Below are 22,404 nucleotides of genomic sequence, written 5' to 3' on the forward strand. Positions count from 1 at the left end.
TAAGAGCATAAGTACATTTTTACTCATTGTCATTTTTAATTAAAGTGAGGATTGTCAGGATCCTGCTGAATGGAGAAATTACTCTAATGGTGACATGAGACATTTTAAATTTTGTTGACATTTGCAAAGCAGCTCAATTAAATTTATTCTCTAAATTTATTCTTCTGTTTCTAATTGTCAGTCTTATTTGTCATCAGTGAATTTTGCATTTTTTTCCACAAAGTTGAATTTTACTAAAGTTATAGATGGGTTGAAACAAGCTGTCTGTGTCTCAAATAAGTTAAACTTGCAGGCTCAATACTACCTGTCATACCAATGTATACATTTTTTACACATATTTTAAAAATGTATTATATAAATGGAGCAGCTTTTGTTACATTCATTTAAAAAATGAAATTAAATATTCATAGAAAAAAAAACATTGTAAGACAAATGCCACATGATTGACTGTATTGCTTAGGTATCCAGGGTGCCTTCTGTCAAAACCAGTTTCTCATTTATTACTGCTTTGTATTTATGGCTTAAAGGATATTGGTTGGACAGTGACATAGTAAAATTTCATGTTGATGTGGTCTGCTTGAATGCTGCCTCAGATATTGCACTGTACTGGCTCTGCACAGGTTTCCCCTGTCACTGCAGATGTGAAGAAGAAAGGCAATTAGGACAACTGGGAAACCGGTTAACATGATACAAACTGTGGATTGGCAGTGCTGCCAATGCTGTAGTATAATTTACCGTGCAAACTGAGCACTATTCAGGGGCTGTATCACTTCAGTGGATTCCCTTATCTTTTGACTTCTCACCATTTATTGGTAAAACAAAGGTCCCGTTTTCATCTTGGTGGAGGAGGCTCCTCACTCAGTGAGTGAGTGGGTAAGTGAGGCAAACTATCGTTTCAAGGACTGTTTAACTGTGGCCAAAAAGAAAGAACAACTGAGTGATATAATGGATTATGTTATGTGCCATGCCAAATACAAGAAGTTGAGCAGGTCCTAATAAAGTAGTCTCGAGTATACAAACTGCATAGTGTAGCACTCTTTGGCAAAGGATTCCCCATGATCTCACTCGTGGTATTAAATACAAAGTCATTTTGTAACCCCTGTGTCATCCATAAAACAGAAGGCTTGTTTGTCAAACTGTCAGAATGGTGACTTCCTCTTTTCATATTCACCACAGAGCAAAAGGATATATTTGTGGAGGATCAGGAGGGAAAAGTGTTTAAGAAATGTGTTAGTAATTTAAAAAGTGGTCTGCAAGACTTTGTAACATGTTTTTGTGATCATTTTTTTTTTTTTTTTTTTTTACAAATTACAGCTACTGTCACACAGCCTTGTGCAGTCTATAGTCTATAGTAGTCTATAGTATCAGCAATTTGGACTGTTGAATTGATTCAAATTGAAGAATGATTTTAGTACAGAAGTAATAATATATTCTTATGCTAAAAGTTTATCATTGTTACTCTCATTAAAAGCGTCTCACGCATATTGTGAATATACAAGAATTTTGCAAAGAATATATGTAATTTTAATCATATGACCAATAAGCATAGTATGAAATGTTACATTGAAAATGTTTATTGTTCTGTGTAAAAAAGCTGCCATAAAGATGCCTGTTTGGTTCTCTTTGTGTGTGGAATTTGGTGTATTTGTATGTTACCATAACTAAAAGCCAGATATATATATATTTTTTATTTTATGCCTCTTTTTATGCACATGCATTTCTTCAGGATGAGCAAAGGTGGGCCATCCAACACTTTCTGCTGTCTCTAGTGAACAGTCAATCCTGTAGTTTCTCCTCTTCTCTTTAAATCACAGGCATGCTTTCTTTGGTTACAGTAAGATCATAATAAGCACATTGAAATGGTTAAAGCTCAGGTAGAATGAAAGCAGGCAGCCACCTTGGCCTCCAGGACCAATGTTAGCAATACTGTCCCTTGTCCAAGGGCTCACTGTTATTTTTATCCTACTCCAGAGGATAAGTGGAATCGCTGACAGGCAAGTTACCTGTACGTACATCTTTGTATGAGGAACCTGCGGAATCCTGACTAGCCCAGAGTTACAATGGAGTGTTTTCACTTAGTGGATGGTATCGTATGCATGTTGTAAAAATTGTGCTTTGGGGATTGGAGACTACACAGTTTATCCCATTACACAATAATAAAAAGGCTAAATGACCACGCTGTGCCTTAAATTTGTTCTGCATGCCGTTCCCTTGTCTGTCCCTCACATGCAGTTTTCTCCCTTTGATGTGAAATTAAACTGTGACATTTGGTGGTTGAAGTGACCCTGCAGGCTTGGAAGCAGGAGTTGTTGGCCATACCACACGTCATCTGAGGTCAGTGGTCACAATTATTCTCCAACCTGTGTCTCCCTATGAGCTACCTATTTTCAGTCCAACAGCAAAACCAATAAATGAACTTCAATGTGTAAAAATTAATAGCAACATTCACACGTCAAGCTAAAATAAATATGAATAAAAGCCAAGCAGTATGCAGCAAAATATGCAGTAATACTGTAGCTCTTAAAATTGCATACAGTTATTGTATGGATATGGCTGTCTGCTTTACAGTTTCATTGTACTAACCCTTGTGTGACTGTTTATTTTCATGTTTATTTTACCACCTTCAAATTTGTTATTTTTTAAATGCTATTACACTCTTTGATGTCCCATGGCAGCATGCCATGTGATTAACCAAAATGTGTATGATTTAAAACTGACAATGACATGTAGCATTGGTAAGAGCTCCCCCTTGAGTCTCCCAATGCCAGCATATCTGCCCCACATTCTCGAAGCACCTCCATCCTGCCAAGGCTGTTGTCTCTCACAACGAAACGTTCCTCCAAGGCCAATCTGAACAACTGTGGGCCAGTTTATGTTTCGATTGCCCCTGCCTCACACCCCGTACCCATGAAATGCCTATATTTGGTCATTTCTTAATGGAGACTCAATGCAGTCTGTGGTTCTCATTCCTTTGCTGTTTCTAATAATGGGAAGACAGCCAGCAGGCTGTCTGGCTCTCTGTGAGAGAGCCTCTTTCAGCAAAAGAGCAAGAGAGAAGGAGAGAGAGAGAGGAACCCAGGGAGTGGAGGTCACTGGGCAGCAACACTCAAACTGCAGCAGAGTAAATATTTCTCCTCCATCTGAGGGGAGAATAAATATTTATTTACTGATACCACTGGACTTCATTGCCTGACTGTCAGGCTGAAATGACCTACAGTCCTCTGTCTATAGCTGGGTCCATGCAGAGGCATTTAAAGGTACTGGTGATGTTTATCCCAACCTCCAAAAACATTCCTGTGATTGTCACAGGACCAAAAATAAACCTCTGTATAAAGAATGAAATCCCTCTTTTCCTTCCATCTTGCAGTTTTTTTCTGTTGCCTTACTATGCTGGGTATAACAGGGAGGGGAAACCAGTATAGGCAGAAATCTTTGCTCTTAAGTCTTGACATTGCCAAAGAGTGAAACCCAGCATATGTGGTCACAAGTGAATATATACTGCCATTAATTGTGCTTGTATGGCATAGTGGTAAGTTTTGAATCTGAGTTGGACACTGGCATACATTAACAAGGAGCTTAATCTGAAATGATTCAGTGCACATCCAGTTGAATGGATGATATGTATGTTAACCTCGATAAGAGTGGTTGCTAAGAAGAATGAGCATGAAAGACTATGATAGGGGGGCATTCCTGACCTGTTGAGCTCATGTTTTGGAGGTGATGTATACTGCTGTGTAGGTATGAGTAGACTTCTCTTCGTCACTGTTCTTGCATAGTTTCCATGCACAGTGCTCTTCCCTTCTGTATTTATACTCACATGTAAACAAGGCAGTGGTTCTGCACTGAAGCATACATCACTGAGTCATTTTAAAGTTCACAGACACCCTTCACACGCTGGATACTCTGTTACCGAGCAGTCACACTCATCCAACCCAGTATTCTGTTGATAAAATTGACAAAATGTTCAACTTGACTCTTTAGAAAATCCACAAGGACCTAGCTTTGGCAAACTCAGTCTGGTACAACAGCCTCCTGTAATTTTTGACTGTCTTCACACTCTAGACTCATTTTGAATATCAAATCAACCAGTTATAGAAAGCCTGAGTCAGTTCTGTTGACTGAAAATTAGCCATGAACCAGGTTTATGGAGTTTCTGCCATTGAGGCCTGTTATCATCACAGTTTACAGATGGATAAAAGTAATACATATACATTTCATTTGGTGTCCTGTCCCAACAATGTAACTTCATAATACAGAGGTGAAGCGAAAGTCAGATCCATTCTGACCCAAGTCTCCCTCTCCTGTTCCACCTCTGATATGGTATTGATTGTAATGTGACTACAGTGTGGCAAAGTAAGGAACCTGTTTATTGTACAAATCAACTACAAATTTGGTACCTTCACATTATTCCTTACTCAGCAAAATCTTCATAGAGCTGTAAAACAAAGCAATGGTTCTTCAAAGCAAACTGTTATACCTGAAAATTCTTACTGTGAATGAGGATGTACTTCTGTGTTGATTGCGGTGTTGTTACATAGTACAGATATTTTGGGACAGGTCAGAATATGACTTCAAAAGCTGAATTATCATCATAACTAAATAACACCAGCTAAATACTTCACCAAAGACAAACTTTGATTTCATGCAAAAATAAGTTTCAAAATAAATCTTCAGTCTCAAATGTACCTTTCAAACAATGTGTTTATCTGCTGCATATATTTTACTGCCATCTCAAGAAATTCTCGCTATCAGTTTTGTATTGCTTGTCTATGACTAACTTTAAAGTTCCCATTTTGTAGTGTGTATTCGGGAAAATTTATAGCTCATCACCACACAACAATGCGGTAACGCCTTTACGCGTATCATTACGTCACCTGCCCTCCATCCCTCCAGTCAACAGCGGTAGGAAAATGGAGGAGTACGCACGTGAACCATGGTACTGCCTTTTCTCACTGTAATAGCTATCATTGTGTGTATGTACCAGTATATGCTCTTTTTCAGTATACGCATTCAGCATTCAGTGGAATGAATGAATCAATTAATTATTGGACGATTACTAACTGGTTTAACAACTTTTCCTGGCATTTAGCTAGCTGGCTAGCTGCTAACTTAGCACTGGCTGCATGGTGTCCTTGGCAACACAAGCCCACATCGATGACCTTGTGTAACGTTACAGCTGCAAAATTGTGAATGATGAAAATGTGAATGTGGTTCTCTGAACACGACGATATATATTATTGAAGCTGTTTTCACCACACATTTTTACTATGCAGCCTAGTTACCTAGCCAACGTTACCTACATGGCTAGCTTGATATTTGCAGAACATTTTCGCTAATGTTAACATTAATGAGGATTTCCCGTATCGAGCTTACTAACGTTACTGCAACACTGAGTATACCACCCTTCTTGGTACCCAATGATAGCTTGTCTAGCCGTTTAGCTAGATACTCGAATGTACGAATATGTCATTTTCGTTAACTAGCTGGTTGTCTGGCAGACATCTGGATTTGTTCTCACGGTTACCATTTAGTTAAAGTTTAAATGTTGAACTAAATAATTTCTCTTCTGAAATATTTTAACAATTTATTAATAATTTCGCATATCTAATTGATATTATTTTCTTATTTATTGCTAAGTTGAATAGAATAGAAGTTGAATAGAAATGTCCTTTGGTGTCAGATTTTTTTTCCAACAGTTTGACAGCTCCCCTAGGTGGTATGCTCTTCAGAGGCAAAACCAATTTTGGTGGTATAGCTAATCCACTTCTGAACAGAATGTAGCTGCCCAGGTTGTGTGCATTAGCATCTCATCTTCATATCGTGTCATTCTTCAACATGTGTGCCAATGAAGCCCCTGGCGGATTGTCGATGACTGTGGTGGTGCCTTTACCATGGGAGCCATCGGAGGCGGGATCTTCCAGGCGGTCAAAGGCTTTAGGAATTCACCCGTTGTAAGTTCATCTGCACCCTTCCAGTGAATTGAAGTAGAACATGGTGTAAGTTTTTTCTAAAACCATTTAAGGAGATCATATGGTGATTTAGTTGGAGTGATAAAACCAAAAATGCATGCTAAATTACTAGGAGCTAGAGGCTGTAGCCTGGCTGGCAAACAAAAAAAGAGACAACTCACTTTGAAAATAGCATAAACAGTCTAAATCCAATTTGGAACCAATGGGGTTATTGCACCAAACAGACCGTTCAATGTGAGATCTTCTTAAGATGTTTTACTTTCCATCCTGAATTTGTCTACAGCAATTACTATGTAACACCCTACAGAGTTCACGTGGAATTCGGTATTCAAATCTTTATGTGTTTTTAAAAACAGCAGTTGCTGTTGGCATTTTCAGTATGAGGAATTAGTTCTACCCTTATCTTTTCATTTGGTCTTCATTCTAAATGCTCAGTGATATATTTCCTTGCAGAAGTGGTTTTGTTGATGTGATGTGTGTGTTTGTTGCCCACCAGGGGATGAACCACAGATTGCGAGGTAGCATGACTGCCATCAGGACCAGGGCCCCTCAGCTGGGAGGTGTGTGCAGTGGAGTAACCCATATGATGGTAGAAATGCACATGCACAAACAAATCAGCACACAACTCACAAAACTGTTGATAGCCTTTGCCACCATCAGCAGTTTCTACTGAAACATTTTACATTTCTGAGGATGACTTTTCTGTTTCCGAGCAGAGTTTTCACATTGTTGTGACCACTGAGCATGACCACAAGTGCAGTTTCACACTGCTGTTTAAGAGTCAATTGCTTTCTTTCTGTAAAATGTGCTGTTAAAGCTTATTGTGTTGGTCTCTGTCATTTGCTGGGGCACAGGGTTTACACACTGATGACATATTTAGAAGGCTTTCTGTGTCATTCCAAATAATGGGGAGTGCCAGGTATGCACGGTAAAAATTACCTTAACATGGGCAGCATTGTTAACAGTAGATGTGCTGCTGTGGTAATAGTTGTGTGTGTGCCTCTTCTGACAGGCAGCTTCGCGGTGTGGGGAGGCCTGTTCTCCATGATAGACTGTGGGCTGGTGAAGGTTAGGGGCAAAGAGGACCCCTGGAACTCCATCACCAGTGGAGCCATGACAGGAGCCATCCTTGCAGCAAGGAGTGAGTCATATTACCCATGGTGATCAGCTGAAATCCGGTCCTTTGGGTGGGGGGGGCTGCTTTTTGGCAGGACATGCGTACTCACACTGCAGCACAATGAACATTTCTGCTCTCTTTTAGAGGAACAGCACAGATACTTCAGACTACATTGTTCCACTGTTAGCTTGGTATGGCTTACAGTTCCCTGCCTGTAGGATCTATTCAGGGGAATTTAAACATGCTGATGATATTTATTCCAACCTCTTACACAGGGTATGTTTCCCAAATATTCCTGTGATCATCGCATAACCAAAGTAAACCTCCCTGTGAAGAATCAAGTGAAAATTGGACATGTGCATGTACACACACACACACACACACACACACACACACTCATTCAGCTCAGTGTGCTGGTGTTACTTCTGAATGCATGTAACCTGCAGCACGTGGGTTTGTGGAACACTCAGGAGGTGGGACAGGTTGGACCCTCATGACACATACACACAAACTGAAAAAAAAATTGAAATATGTCTAAAGGGGAAAAAATCTTTTTAAGGCTTTTGCCTTAGTCATTTGGAAGGTTTCAGAACTGAGTGTTTTTCTTTGCCTAAGTGTGTGTTTTGGCTGTGGGAGTTAGTTCTTTGGAAGTGTGGGCAAGTGCTCTCTGCTTCCTTGTGGAGGTGATCTAGATCGGGGGCACTGTCAGAAGGCTGGCTTGCTGTGGCATTGGACCCTCTGCTTTTTTTCTTCAGATGGGCCTGTTGCAATGGTTGGCTCTGCAGCGATGGGAGGCATACTGCTGGCTCTGATAGAGGGTGCTGGCATCCTTCTCACAAGGTTTGCCTCATCACAGTTCCCAACTGGTGAGTTTCGCCCTTCGATTAGAGAGCTGTAGTTCAGAGCTGTGTTGCTTACCGGGCCTGGATGGCCAGGTAAACTGGTATCATTCAAGACAGGTTCATTATTAACTAGCTGAAATAAAAGCCTACATACAATACGGGCCTCTTGGACCAAGTTTGAGTAGCCCTGTTGTATATTACATTGCACACTGCTTATTTGCTGAACGGTTGGATAGTTACTGCAGCAATCTGATCATTACTAAAACAGTTTAGGTGAATTGCTTTTGTACTTTTTACAGAGATACAATAGAATTTCCCCAGCAGCCAATTTGACCTGCAGTCCTCTGAATACAAGAGCAGTTCCTTAACCGCTGAACCAAACCACTGCCCTAATATATAGTAGAGCCTTGTATTGTGTTTCTCATGAGTCAGTTATGACATATTGGCAGTTTGTGTTTTAGTATCTGTCCTCCCTTTTTTGTTAAATGTCTGCTTTTCGGTTATGCACAGTGGTTGACAGGCAAACAGTGAAAAATAACAAAGTAATGTGAATGCTAGTTTGTGAGTTTGATACACATCTAAAGCATTTCTTCAGGAAGGAACGTGATTAGCATTCTGGGGAAATGGGTTTGCAGACCCGGACTTTGCATCAGTGTGTTTTGCCATACCCTATCTAACATGTTTTTGTCTTCATTGTGTTAGAAAGTTAATTGTTTTAGAATTGCTGAATATCTCTCTGCTTTCTAGGTGTGTTACTTGATTGCCTTAGAGTGGATCACAGAATTTTGCAATTTTCCACAGTGGCTAAAATGTTTATGAATTAGATTGTTTAATTATCAAGTTTTTGCAAATGTACAAATGACCCAGAGTTACCCAGAGTTTATTGGAGAATGTTGTCTTTTGTACCCGCAGGGCCCCAGTTTGCAGAGGAACCTGCCCCCATGTCTGCCCCCTCCTTTGGGGACTACAGACAGTACCAGTGAAGATTCCTTCACCCCTGTGCTCCCACCATGAACCCATGTCTCATTGAAGTAACACTGAAGAACTATGGGAAATTACCTGTAAAGAACGTTTAAAATCACAAGGACGTATTCCAGGTTGGGAAACCAACAGAAGGACTGCACTCTGCTGTTTCCCCAACCATTGGCAGCACTTGCCTAGCCAATTTCAGCTTTGCATTTTGCATACAGTTCACTCCTCGCTGATTCGAAAATGCTGGTGGGAGACACAAAAATGGAAGGTTTTTTAGAAAGGCAGTTTGGGATGTATTAGGTGCCTGGCGTCCTGCAGATTCAGTATGATGCGTTAATGTCATGGGTGGCCCACTTGTGTGGAGTTCCTCACTATCACTTATACTTGGCACTGTCGGAACTGGTCCAGATAAGTGGAACAACTACCCAACTCAAACTGACAGGGACCCAGCCTGTCCATGACAGGCCCGTTCAGAACCTGTATTGTAAGTGTATTGTGGATGTACATTTCCCTAGTGGTTTGCATGTACTGATTGCTTGCCTTAATGTTGTATTTCTTGTTCTTGTTGTCATGATTTAAAATGACACATTAATGCAGATTTTTTTATTTATTGAGGGAAGGCATACATTGCATATCCCACGTACCACAGCACTCATTTATCAGTAGCAATTTATTTATTTTTTTAAGTGGCAGATAAAGATCAGCTGGAGAACCTTGTGTCAGACACATTTCTACATGTGAATATCTCAAAACTGTTAGGAGTTATGAAGAAACTAAGGCTGCTGCAGGAAATGGAAGGATTTACAATGGATTTACAATTTAGAATACAAACCTATGGATTAACTTCAGCTATAATAGTGCAAGCTTTGTTCAAAGATTGTGACTACTAAGATCTGTATGACAGATTGAAATATATAAATAAAATGTATTTAGTAAAAAATGCTCAAATCTCCATTTTGTTTTTTGATTATTTTTTACTTGTGTTGCGTAGTATCAGAGCTACTGTTTGATCGGTTATTTAACTTAAAGGCATGTTTCATCAGTTGACGTGTTCCATTCTTGTGCTCATTTGGATTATGACAGTATGAAGTGGTTTTCTCGTAGCGGGAAGACCAAGTTGGGGAATTTTAATGCGTTTGGGGGTTTGGGAGAAGTTGTGTGCCACTCTTGCAATTTACTACAGGGGGTGTGACACCTGGAATGAGCTTTCAAAGAGCTGATAGAAAAAAATGTTTCACTGTAAAATCCATGATGTGTCATAGATGTCCTGAAGCTTTCATATTGTCCATGTTGTTCTCATGGCAGAATCATTTGTAGAACTAAAGCTGAACAAATACAGTACTGAATTTGCAAATCTTCAAATATGCGGACTGAGCAAAAAGTTGTGTGATATGTCCAGTACCACACACCCGTACCTGGCAGCAGTGTGATGTTGTGGTAAGTTTCAGGGCTTGTGACCCGAAAGTTGCAGGTTCAGTTCCCTTGTGGTGACCCTGAATTGCCTCAATAAAATCTAGCCCTATTGATGGGAAACATGTAATTTCTTCTTGATATGAAAAGCCCACTAGATAAAATCATCTATTGCATAACTGATGTATTTTTAAAGCTCCTATTCTGCAGAGTTTGCTCCTTTGCAGCATTGTGAACTGATGCAGTAGAATGCTGCATCATGATCGAAGAGGGTGTCTCTGAAAATGAACCAACATTTGAGCAACATTGAAGATAATGCCCTCTGCACATATTTTCCATACTGTCATGTGAGTTTGGCCTCACAGCTGTTTTAGTTGAATACTTGTCTTCATAGCTGTTTCTTTTTTTTACTGCCTCAGAATGATTCTTTACTGTTACTGTTTGTTCTGATTTATCGTGCTGCCTGCTGTGGTACTGAAAGGTGTAAGAGGAGAGCATGGAATAGAAGGAAAAAATATGGATATTGAGTGTCCACATAAAAAAGATTATCGACACTCCACCAAGTACTGGTGTCTGTACCTGTTCAGGTGCAGATGTCATTGTTAGAGCTGAAAGACCAAATGTGCTGTCAAGTGCAGAACTCACCTTCACTGTGACCATCAGAAATCTGACACTGTCAGACTCTGGAGTTTATTACTGAGGTGTGGCTAAATGGTTCCAAGACATATACTCGAAAATACATGTGACTGTCAGTAAAGGTATGGAACTTTCTTAAACCTCTACATGCTCATTTTAGAATGTCATTTCCTTCTTTTTGTCTCAGTGTCATAGATTCCTTTGTGCCAGTCTTTTAGCGAGCTCCTACATCTGCTTCCATCATAACTATGTCACTGCCTGATGTGATTCATACCAAAAGTATCAATCAATAACCTTGATTGGAGCTGCTTTATTCTTTCAGAATGGAGGCCCTGTGTACCTCTTTCTCTCTTTACTACTGTTATTCTCTCTCTTATCCTGAATGTCTGTAGATTATCATTGTACAGAATCTCTCCTTACACACCTTGTCTTTCTTTTCTTAGTTTTCCTCTCTTTACTCTTCTTGCTTTCCATTTATGTCCATCTATACAAAATAGTTTTCTGTTCTCACAGTGGCCCTAGTTACCTACCTCTACTCCAAATTCAGGCACCTGCCTTTAACCCCCACCTGCTAGTCAATGCTCACCCTGCCATTCAGTGCATTGCAATGCAACATATTGATCATACTACACTTCAGGAAAATAAAGAAGACACCAACATTAGGTTTGTTAATAAAATGTTAGGCCTCAACAAAACTGGTTCAATGCACCTTCCACAAGAGTCTGAAACTCACCTGGAGGGATGCAACACCATTCTTCTACAAGAAATTTTTTTGTTTTGTTGATGGTGGTGGAAAAGGCTGTCTCAGGAACTACTCCAGAATCTCCTGTAAGTGTTCACTTGGGTTCAGGTGACTAGAATGGCCATGGCATATGGTTTACATCATTTTCATGCTCATCAAACCATTCAGTAACCTGGGGCAGGGGGCATTGCCATCCTTGAAGAGACTACTCACACCAGGATAGAAATGCTTCACCACGAGATAAAAGTAATCACTCAGAAAGACTTTGCGTTTGTTAGTGTTTAAGTAATAGTACTGCAATTGAGAATGCTAGTGCCTCAAATGTACACTAATTACTGAACTCATTACTGATGGAGCATTTGTGTCCATATTCTTTGTTTTTTTTAATTAAACATTTAAGTTGAGTTAGGTGGATGATTTAACTGACACGTTTAGTTGTCTGCAGGTTTAAATGTCCAAAGATTGCACATTAGTTGGGTGAAGTGAAGGGCAGCACATTCATTTTTGTATTTGTTCTTCAATTTCTGCTTAAGTTCTTGTGGTCAATGCAATGGTAAATGTCACCTCTTTCCTGTAACTAGACTGACAAATGAGGCAAAATTTAACACCTGTGAAGTACTGTGGTGCCAGGGCGCATGGGTGTGGGTTGTGGGTTTTATGCTGGACTAGGATGGAAGGAGTGGTCACATGATTTGCTCTCTGACCATGAAGTTCTTTATGAAACAAGCAAAGTGCTGCATTGCAGAGCAGTGGCCATAGACTTTTGAAACATCTACACTGTTATCCCATGAAATGAATCTGTCATACTATTAGTTCTCCTGTGTGTGTTTGTTTGAATTGATTGCATATTGTTATTTGTTGACATTACTTAAGCCCTTGCTGTTTTACCAAAACAGTCAAGCCCACAGTCACAATGGCTCCTATTACAATCAGACGGGTAAGTGATTTTATCTGCTCACTTCTTATGCATAGACTTTCCACTGCAGTAGTGAATCAACCAAATCCAAACAAGATGATCAATTTATGCAGGTTTTTGCATTATTTACATTTACATTTATTCTTTTAGCAGACGCTTTTATCCAAAGCGACATACAAAAATGCATATAGTGGGCAAACAGGCACAAGGGGAAGATGTGTACAGGCCATACAATGCAGACAGTGCTGAAGCTGAGCACAAGCTCAGTGTAGCGGGCCAGAGCTAATCTGATCTAAGGTTACATATATTGAATACAATCACTGGGACAATAAAGTACTGCTATACTACCTAGGCAAAAACGTGCTACAAATAGAAGGTAAAAGATAGAGCTACAAGTTCAAGCCAAGAATCTTAGATTTATGTCGCTAGTTTGCTACATTTTTGCTGTTTGCTCAGGAGTATCATGTTGTTATTGTACTCTGGTGGACTGTGAGATGTAGTCTTGAGACTTATTGCTATATTTCATTTATTATACAATGAAACCATTGCTACAAAAAAGAATGACTTATCTTAATGTACTAAACACAGGAGGAAGAACAATGGACTTTTCTTAATAATTCCTATTCATGCAACAGATAATGGAAGGGGGGGGGGCACATTAAAAGGAAATAACTTTTCTTGAATTCTAAAATTCTAACATTTTTCACTAATACAAATGACAATAGGCCTATTGATGGTGTTGACAAAAATACAGTTTACAATATTGTACAAATTATTGTGTGCATAATTTGTTCTAAGTTAGTGATTAGTTAAATCCAGTTTCTGTTTCAGTTGTCTGTTATCATTGGCTACTGTAAACTTGTGCTCCTGTGTAAATTGTAACAACTATATGTTATTAAGGGAAAGTTAAATTTTTGGAGGCAAGAAGCATTTAAATAAAGGGTTAAAAAATGTGGAGAAAAAAGTCAGTATGTGTCATTTTAGTTATATTTCGTGTGAATTTAATGATCAGCAAATGCTCTTCCACTGCGACCTTTGCCATAAACAAAGTCATGCTTGGGAGTCTACAGTCATACCCACAGTCCAACCTGCTGCACCATAAACCAACATATATGCTGCCAGCTCACCCTAAAAACACTGTCCCAAGCCTGGATGGCAGTGCAGCACAGCTTGCCCAACCCTGACTCTGACCCTCACCATTGTAATTTCCCTGAGGCGCTGCTTAGTGGTGCTGTCCATCTACATCCTCATGTCTCCCTCTTCCCCTCCCTCTTTCTCTCCCTCTCTCTTACCAGGAAGAAACAGAAACTGAGCATGCGCATGATAATGATGATGTCAGCCTTCCTGAGGAGGACTCCTCTCACCTCTACTCCACCATGCAGCCTGCTGAAGCTTGGCAGGAAGTGGACAACCTTCAACTGGCTGGGCAAATTCAATCCTTGCTGACAGCTCACTGATGGGAGAGGCAGAGTTACGTTACATAACCATATTCAGGACAGCGCTAAAACCCTATATCTCACCCTGGTCCGTAACTAAGCCTCCTCACATTCTCAGTAATGCTCTTGACCCCCATCCCCTCAACCACCCCCCTCATTCTGACTCGTCTCTACCCCGACCCCCTTATCATAGTGGCCTTGTGTCCCTATGTTTGCCTACATCTTATTATCACCTCTGTTTTTACCTATTATGGATCTTTCGTTTGTTTCCGTACTATTTACTGTCTGTTGTAATTTTATTTCTTTTCATAAAAATATTCATTTTTTTTCTTCCAGATGTGATTGTGTAAAACATCTTAAAGCACTGTATAACACAAATGTATTATTATTATTATGGCTGTTTATCATACTTTGTGGAGCACCTTAAGTAAAGAAGCCTGCTTAAGGATACAATTATTGTCATTTCTATAACCCTCTGGCCCAGAGTACAGTGATTAATACCTGAAAAAGCCCACCTGAATTTTAAGCTGCTCATTCAGTCTTTCACTTGTCTGTAAGCAGCAGGTTTAGGGCATCGAGTCCAGCTCTTTCTATTTTCTGTTCCCCGCTCTAGCATTTTAGGTGGCAGTATGTACTTTCAGAGATTACATGTCAGGTGGGTTTTGACTCATGTGGAGTCCTAAGCTATTACCAGTGACATGAATCACAGCCAAGGCTGTGGAAGTCATGTGTGTTTGCAGGAGTACAGGAACAGGGCTCAGGCAGGAGGATGGCTACTCTTCAATGTAATCAAAATACATCTTTCTTATGTAAATGGTGATGAAGTCTGTAACTAAAATGAATTTTGAAAACATAAGATTTAATTTATAATTTGTTCAGTTATTCATTTACCCTAGGAATGAACAGCAGTCGCTTTCCTGTCAAAAAAACAAAAAAACAAAAAAAACAACACTGAATGAAGGACAACCAATTAACATGCCACGCAACTGAAAAAACACTTTCACTTTTTAACCACTAGAGGGGGCTAGATGTCAAAATAAGTGACGAAGTCGAACCACACGTCTATCCCTTTTGATCAGGAGGGGGTAATGTTTTTTTGAACCGCAATAAAAGTCACATCACTCTTACTTGGCAGCACACCTGCATCTAATACATCAACAGCCGTTGGCCAGTGACAGAGACATGGAATTTTTGTTGTATGTGTGATTCATGGAGTCCCCATTTGATTTCACTATTACACATATGTCTTGGTACCAGTGTTTCGATTTGACATCCTTGTTGTCTCACATCATTAGTAGTGATCAAAGCTGATGCTGGACTTGGCAGTTTTCCAGACCATAGTACCTGGTCATATCAGCCCTGGCCTGTGTGGTTACCTTTCCGACCATCTCTGCTACACTCTGCAGGAACCAGGGCTGACTCACAGCTCTTGTTCTGATTCTGCAACGACCACCACAAGAATCCACTTCCTGCTTGTTGTCAGTGTTAGCAAAAGTCATGCTGCATTGCTATAGAACTCCACCACCCCTCTGGCTGTAGATCAGCCTTACCTGCGGCTAGCCACAGCTGAGTCAAGTGGAAGTCTGCGTGTTCGCCAACTTCCACTTGACAAATGCCACAGACAATGAGTAGCCTTGACGGTGTCTACCTTTAACTGGGTAGCACCGACCTGTTCACAATATTATCAATGGCTGACTGGAGAGAGGAGATATTTATCTCTTGAGTTGTATCCTGGATTTGCGTGTAACCTGTAGACACATAGTTCAAGGGTCAATTACGGCGTCTGACCAGTATATGGTTGAGGCATAATGATTTGACACAACTTAGCAGGATAACTGCCAGTCTAAAGGTGGCTCACAACATTAGTGTTACAGAAATATTGCCCTCATTGTGGCCTTTTCTGTCACCTGAAAAGTCCCATAATACTCCTCTGCGACCAGGGGAATGTTCACAGTTTCACTCTGGCCTTTGACCTGCAAGTCACTGTGGAAAGCCAGGCTCTTCTTCTTGAAGACTGTCCCTCATGTTTACCCCTGCAGTCAGCCCAAGAGACGGGGATCCCCTTCCATTCATATTCAGAGGGTCACTGGGTCACAACACCGTTTTTGTCACCAGCTTTCTCGGTCTCAGCTTGACTGGTGTCATTTCATTTAAGCATGCAGCTCATCTTAGCATACTGGAAGTATCCCTCGTGATTATTTCTGGGAAAACTTTGCTGGGGGGATGGGGAGGGGTTGGTGTGTTGGTGATGCCTACTATTTGAATATTTTTCTGGACCTTTTCCACTACATGTCAGTCATCAGAGAAAGTGAATAATGTGTGGTAATAGCAATCAGGGCCTTTTGAGAGCATGTCACTTTCAATGAGCTGTTACGAAGACCACTCAGTTTTAATGAGCAAATGATGACTGACAGACTGTTGTAGGCTTTGTGCATGTGGTTTGTCGTAGCACTGAGGTTCTGAATGAGCCCTGTGAATGCTAATCAAAAGGCGTCTGGGGTTGTTCTATTGGAAAATAAAATCCAGAGAAGGTGTCTGGTTGGATGTACCAAGTGATTATGGTCAAGCCTTGAAAGAGTCAATGAATTGGTGTACATTTACTACGCCCAAAAAATCCTTTCCTTTGGGTTCATCTGCAAATTCATAATTCTGTTACCTGAAAGATGGAATAGTTATTTGAAAGATTAAACTGAAATGCATAAATGTGAGATATATTGACTTGGTTTATTAGACTATTCAATATTGACTATATGGTATACTCATGTCTTATGATGCCCCAAATGCACCTTAAACTGCTTTTACTGAGGTATGTCAGGAGCGATCTACCAACATCAACATAATTTGACTCACTCAATTCATTTGTAAAGCATTATCTGCACCCACATATTTAGAAACCCCAGGAGCCTTGATGAAGTAAAAAAAACAAACAAACAAACAAAAAAAAACACTGGAGACATTAAAATTAAAATGCAATTTTAAAATACAAAAAAATGTTTAATATTGCAATGACTTCATCTGGAAGGTGAAGAGTGTGCCTGCTATGTTCTTTCTGCTAAGAAAGGCTTTATTGCTTTGATTCATTTGAGGTTATGTAATTCAAATTTAATATTAGATTACATAAATAACTGTTTTGCTTGTTCATTGAAGAGAAATCTTTATTTTGTGTTTCTTTAAGGAAAACAACAATGCCATTTGGAAACAGAATGGCTTTAAACTCCCTAAATTGCACAGATTTTAAAAAATGAATCAGCATACATGAATATCAGCACCAAGCTCAATGGTGTCAACATCATCACCACTAGCATCCAGGAGCTTTGTAACTAATAAATGAAATATCATTATTTTTCACTGGCACGTAGAAACAGTTTCTACATGCCAGCATTCCAAAACTATCACACCAATGAGGAACAAACTGGCACACAAATGTTTCTAATAAATTGGCTGAAGACATACTCACTCCCAAATATCAAAAGCAAAACGACAACCTTGAGTATGCCTGCAAGAAAAAAGTACTTAGCTATGCAAAATGGCAAACCATATTTAGATCCAAAAAAAAATGGATCCTCATTCAGTCTCAGAGACATTTATTTTGTTGTGTATAAATAACTCCAACTCCCCACAGGGAGAACTCAGAAATGTCTGTCAGTATTGGTCAAGTTGAAAGCAGTAGGATTTTAGTGGCATTAGGGACTCTCCATCATGGGATGGTCTTTATGACTCAAGTGGACATGGTTTTCTTTTGGGCCTGTCTCTCAGAAGTCAGAAGTTTCCTTTTGTCTCTACTGCATCAGTTTCCTGTGCTATATTTGAACAGTGAGTCAGCTGGTCAGGGGGAGAGTCTGCCTAATGAGGAAGCCTGGTGCTGCTGCCCAGATCTGCTTGGTTTGTTCAGGCCATAGATCTTTGTTGCACTGCTTGATTGTAAGATTACATTATATTACATGCATTTAGCAGACGCTCTTATCCAGAGCGACTTCCAGCACAAAAGAGATATTACTGGCTATCGAAGTTTGATAGCTAAATAGCTTGGAAGGCCATCATGCCATTGAAAGTTTTCCATCTAGCTGTCATTGCTTTAGCATTAACGCGCTATGACATTTTTATTTATTTATTTATTTTTAAACTTTTACCTACTTGCATTTTTTTCTGAGGGCAACTAGCAAGATATTGATGATCTACCACTATCATTGGAAAACAGTTATGCTGTACATCTATCTCACAGTCAAAGGGACTCCAGTTAGTTTTTTCAGGCCAAAGTGATAGGGGAGGGGTCTGGCTCCTTTCCAAACAAAGCCAATTGTAATTGTGTACCAGGAACATGGAGTTCAAATTGGGATTTGTATGCTTAATTTTTGAACAGCAGATGATGTGGTTTTCTGAGAACTCTCATCCTGTTGTGCCAAAGTTGTTTGTAAATCTCTCCTAGGACTTCAGCATAATTAAGAGTGAGGGTGGATGGAGCCTCTGTTATAACTCATTTTGACCTGATCATGACTCATCCTCCACCCCAGCTTTTGCTGTGATGACACAGGAAGGACACTGTTGTAAAGTTGCCTTAAAATGGTCATTCATGCTTTTTAAACACAGTTTCAATCTCACTCACACTCAGTTTTATGGTTTGTAATCACCAGCATGACAAACAGGCATGGCTTATAACAGCAACAATAACAGTTTCCTGTTGGCATCACAGTATAATATGCTGACAAAATGGGAGATAAATTATACTGTTTCCCATACTACCCAGATGCCCTTCTGTTCGCTTTACGTTTTACGTGCCCTTTTGAGATGACAGCAAGATGAGCAGACAAACACTCTGAGACGCATTTGTGATTACACAGATGACTCGGCTTGGAAAGTGTTCTTTGTTTTCAATATGATTCATTGAATGAATGAACAGGTTGTTAATAAAAGAAGTACCCCCCCCCACTCTCCAATCAGATTTAAAAAAAAAGAACTCAATTAACTTGACTTGCTCAACTGCTTTTCTGTGTCTCAACTCTGGCTTAAAAAGTTTGTGTAATTTCACTGTAGTCCCCAGACTTTCTTAATGTGATCAAAAATAGAGTATGTCGGGGGTTTTTTTATGAACAGGTGGATCAAGGTTTTGTTTGAATCTGGCCTTAAAACTTACCACAGCATGGATGTTTGTTGTATTTTTCACGAAAAGTAACAGCAGTAACACTGATGATTAATATCAAAGTACAAACGTCTGTTCTGGCTTTGAAGGGTAACAAGATGGGACATCCTTTGTTGAAGGCCGTTCTGTCTATTAGAACTGTGTTGTGTTGCTGGGGGTTTAAAATAGCTCCCAACAGCAGATTCTGGTCCATTTGCAAATTGGATGGAGGCTCTATTATAGTTCATTTGGACCTGATTATGGACAAAATGGAGTGAAGTGGACTGGGACCAATTATGTGCTCTTACAGTGTTGTGTGTGAGAGCTCTGCGGTGCCAGATATGACTGGTCTGAGATTTGGGTACTGAATTGTCTGCCTCAGTATTGTGTATCGTGGCTGCCCTTATTGTCCCACCAAATTCAGCTTCACACCTGCCCTCAGGTGCTGGGTCATTCTGCTTATCTAATTACCTGTGTCCTTTCACACCCACAAGAACAGCACATGGGGGTTCCAACAATGTTAAACACATCCAACTGGATGGCCTTTGTATTCTTTCTGCTTTTACCTTCCTTGTTTGAAACTTCAGCAATCCTGGCATACTACTGATGTTTAACATTTGTGTTATGTTATCTGAAGGTTCACTGCATTAGACATTTGTCTTTGCTTTCTTTGCTTTACTTTCTGTTCTTCCTGAGCCAGGCATTACAAACATGCCTTTCAGCCTTGCAGCATGGTCTGTTCACTCTGATTTGACATCGCACAGTGGTTGAAATTGATTGACCCAACAATACAACACGGCTGGAGATGCTGGAGCAACGCACCACCCACACTAATAAATCAGGCAGCATTTCTTAGAAAGGGTCCTTGAGGAACTGATGAGATGTACACTGGATGTGGCTTTTCTTAGTAAAATAAACAGCTCTGGGCCATAGTCTGGCTATTGCCACCATCAACAAGGCAGAAGACTTCCAACCACTTTGGTGTAAACTTTGGTAGGTCTCTCGAAGACATAAATGGAAATAGGTCACAGGTATGCCACAGGACTGAATGGATCTTGCTGTCCTCAGGCACTTGGGAGGAACTTCCTCTGGCTACTTAAAAGGGCAACATCTCTTTGGCAAAATACTCTAAGAGTCCCTTGTAGGAACAAACAACACAGCCAGCCTGTGCCTTTAAGGAAACAAAAAAAGTCTTATTTTGATCTTATATTATTAGAAACACTAAACTCTTTTTTTCCACCTATTATGCATGAATCACCCAAAATTACTATTCATACCAGCCACTTCAACACTAAATACTATATCTAATGTAGCACGCTCACATAAGGATCCTGTATGTCCTGTAAATAGCAAATTGTTAAAAAAAAAACTTTACATTTTTCCAACTATATCTGCCAACTTACATGAAGTGTGCTCACACTGAGTGATTTTCTGGGAATAATGTTAGCTTAACTAGTGTGTTAACCATGAAAAACCACCATTAAATTAAAGCCCGTCTGCAAAGCATATATATCTAACTAGCTGACTGACACACTCACTTTGTTTTACCATTGGACCTGCCAAGTTGTATGAACTATATTCAGTACAGACTATTTCATTAGCCATATATCTAACTTTCATTGGTTGAAATACCTGATCTTTACCAGTGATCACGTTCATTCACTTAGACATGTGTGATGTTAACTTGAACAAATTTTAACATGATTATCACTGCAATGTGACCATAGTTAGTTTAAAATGATTGATTTTACAGGCTGCACTGGCTGTTAGTGGTGCATAGTTTTCTGTTACACATTACATAATATGGACCTACAACCACACCATAGACCTCAATACCAATTGACTGCACACCTTCATCCCTCTTGAGGTTCTTGAATCTACTGTTTCATTTCTCTGTGAGTAAATGTAGCTGACACTATTATGAGGGCTAAACCTTACGATATTTCAGTATGTTTCTGAACATCTGAAATATTTGGTTATGCATATCCATGTCATATGTCATGAAAGTCATATATCACAAAAGAGACTTCATAACTAAATTAATCAAAATCAACATGATGGCTGGTTCCAATAGCATTCAGACATTTTGCAGATGCATCAGTATGAATAGAATGTCCTTTAACTCTGGGTATTTTAGCAAGCTGGCTACTTCAGCTCCATCACAAGCTTCTCCATCACAATATTGAATTGTCTTGTCATCTGTGAATTTTAAATGCATTATCTGAACAAATATTAGGGCCAATGTGATCAGTATTTTTTTTTTTAGAATTTAAGTAATTTAAGGAATTCACAACCTGGTTTATTCACAACCTGATTTATTTAAGTGTTTTATTGTTAGAAAATGGAGCAATGGTTAGAGTACATATACAGTTGGAGTTTTATAACAAACACAATGTTTTGTATTTTCAACTGACTCTACATTCATTGTTAGTAATGTAATGGAATATTAGTTAAGAAACTCAAAGAAGCGTATTCAGGCAGTAGTTACTATGAATTCCATTACTCCATAATCTGTGTTTATAATGTGTTGATTTGTACTTGCAGCTAATAATGCATTGCAGGTCACTTTGTTGATATCTTCCTGTAACAACGCCTGTGGAAGAAACACAGGAAAACCCTCTCCAGTCACATATGCAGTCAAATACTCGGACCCAACGGTGCATGAATCTGATGTCAAACTGCACTCCAGTGCTTTTTATTTAAATCAAAATAATAATAATAATAATAATAATAATAAAGAACACTCACCTGCATCACCCCCCACCCAACCCCAAAAATGCTCAAGATGTGTGTAGGCTATTTATGATCATTTACAAATTTTACTTTAACTTTACAGTAATGGATTGATTAATTTTTAAGTATTCGGTTATGGCAATACTGCATTTGAATATTCTGAATTAATTTATCAATACGTAGAAACAGATGATTATCACAGGGGCCAAACAGAAAACAAGGAAAGAAATAATAACTGAGCTCTCCAGTGTGCATTCGCATGCCGTACACCCTCCATATGCAGCATCATAACGATCTTAGGATGCAGAACTGAAAATGATCAGCTAATACATCCGTATTTTAGTCAAGAACCAATGGTAAACAAAATCAGGTTTAAATTAAGATAAGGCGAGAACAAGATTACATTTTTTCTGTGGTGATGTGCTTCTCTGCTCCAAAGGACTACAACGGCGCACCCCCTCGATTCAGCGAAATGTGGCGTTGCCTGTTTAAGAGCTCCGAGCGAGATAGGCTGG

General features: G+C 39.6%; 1 protein-coding gene across 1 annotated transcript; it reads left to right on the forward strand.

Moving 5' to 3' along the window:
- Positions 1-4,882: 4,882 nt before the first annotated feature.
- Positions 4,883-9,840, forward strand: timm17a (translocase of inner mitochondrial membrane 17 homolog A (yeast)). Its single transcript, XM_036531732.1, has 6 exons — positions 4,883-4,936; positions 5,852-5,951; positions 6,466-6,529; positions 6,982-7,110; positions 7,842-7,952; positions 8,841-9,840. The coding sequence occupies exons 1-6, from the start codon at positions 4,911-4,913 to the stop codon at positions 8,909-8,911; spliced, it is 501 nt and encodes a 166-aa protein (XP_036387625.1). The 5' UTR covers positions 4,883-4,910; the 3' UTR covers positions 8,912-9,840.
- The last annotated feature ends 12,564 nt before the right edge of the window (positions 9,841-22,404 follow it).

Source organism: Megalops cyprinoides, chromosome 6 (assembly GCF_013368585.1).
Source record: "Megalops cyprinoides isolate fMegCyp1 chromosome 6, fMegCyp1.pri, whole genome shotgun sequence".
Lineage (NCBI taxonomy): Eukaryota > Metazoa > Chordata > Actinopteri > Elopiformes > Megalopidae > Megalops > Megalops cyprinoides.